The sequence below is a fragment of the Chrysochloris asiatica genome, unplaced genomic scaffold, assembly GCF_000296735.1.
Source record: "Chrysochloris asiatica unplaced genomic scaffold, ChrAsi1.0 scaffold00192, whole genome shotgun sequence".
In the NCBI taxonomy this organism is placed as follows: domain Eukaryota; kingdom Metazoa; phylum Chordata; class Mammalia; order Afrosoricida; family Chrysochloridae; genus Chrysochloris; species Chrysochloris asiatica.
In genome coordinates this window covers 75,111-76,395 of record NW_006408710.1, presented here as the reverse complement: position 1 = coordinate 76,395, position 1,285 = coordinate 75,111, and the positions used below count along the sequence as shown (strand labels likewise).

The 1,285-nt window shown below is 34.2% G+C and overlaps 1 protein-coding gene across 1 annotated transcript in view; it reads right to left on the bottom strand.

Moving 5' to 3' along the window:
- Positions 1–1,285, bottom strand: part of ABCA6 (ATP-binding cassette, sub-family A (ABC1), member 6) — a 77,249-nt gene that overhangs the window by 73,197 nt on the left and 2,767 nt on the right. The window contains exon 2 of the mRNA XM_006872306.1: positions 543–747. Within this exon, the coding sequence (XP_006872368.1) occupies positions 543–747 (205 nt within the window). The remainder of the gene's footprint in view (positions 1–542; positions 748–1,285) is intronic.

Below are 1,285 nucleotides of genomic sequence, written 5' to 3'. Positions count from 1 at the left end.
AATATATCCCACCTGAATTTAGAGATCATCTGAAGAACAGATTTGATACATTAAACACTAAAGATCGAAGACTAGAAGAGTTGTGGGATGACATCAAGAACATCATACCTGAAGAAAGTAAAAAGTCATTAAGAAGACAAGAAAGAAGGAAAAGTTCAAAATGATTTTCAGAAGAGACACTGAAACTTGCTCTCCAACCTAGAGACACACTAAAGTAAATGGAAGAAATGAGGAGGTCCAAGAGCTGAACAGAAAATTTCAAAGGTCAGCTCAAGAAGACAAAGGTCAAATGTTACAAAAAATGTGCAAAGATCTGGAGTCAGAAAACCAAAAAGGAAGAACACGCTCAAGCTGGGGGAATTGAAGAAAAAATTCAAGCCTCAACTTTTGTTATTGAAAGATTCTCTGGGAAAATTACTGAATGATGCTAATTGTTGTGAGCGAGAGAGAGGAAGAAAAAAAAACTCACCAAAGTTGTATACATGTATACATTTTATAAAAAGCATTATATCAGTCATACTTTTTGCCATTAGTATACTTACCTTTCAAAAAGGGAGCAGATGCTGTTTTATTAATTATTTGCTGGGTTATATCAGAAACTGGTGTGTACACAAATGTCATATAAGAATTATTAAATTCATCTACCCTTCCCAGATTCTGAGAAGGTACTTCAGGAATATGAACATTTTGTCTGAAATATGAAAATAGACCCATATACATTCCTAAAAGTACTGGGACGCACCATTCCTAAAATATATAGAAAAAAAAAATTTAGATTGCATTCCCTGAAACAACTTATCAACACCAAAGAACTAGAGACTATAACTTCTAATATTATCATACAGTCATATTATTTACCATCTCTTTGCCTTTAGAGCTAAGAAAACCAAAGGAAAAATATATACTGAGATTAATAGTTACATGCATAAAATAACCCTTTCATTAAAGTTAAAACTACTGTAGAATCATCAGATAAAGTAACAGGATAATGTATTTTATGTACCTGGGCCACACGCTCAAGAGAGGAGAGAAACATCATTTTTTAATATTTTAGATTCTAGAATCAGGGAAATGCTTGAAAATTGTGTCTCCTTTTAGTAATGACCAGTGTTGAAACAAGTTGTAAGTATATATGTATATACATAAGTGTATATATATATATTGTTGTTGTCAGGTGCCATCGAGTCGGAACCGACTCATAGCGACTCCATGCACAGCAGAACGAAACAATGTCCGATCCTCACTACCGCTGCCACACTCAGTGCCATCAATGATGCCACCTGGC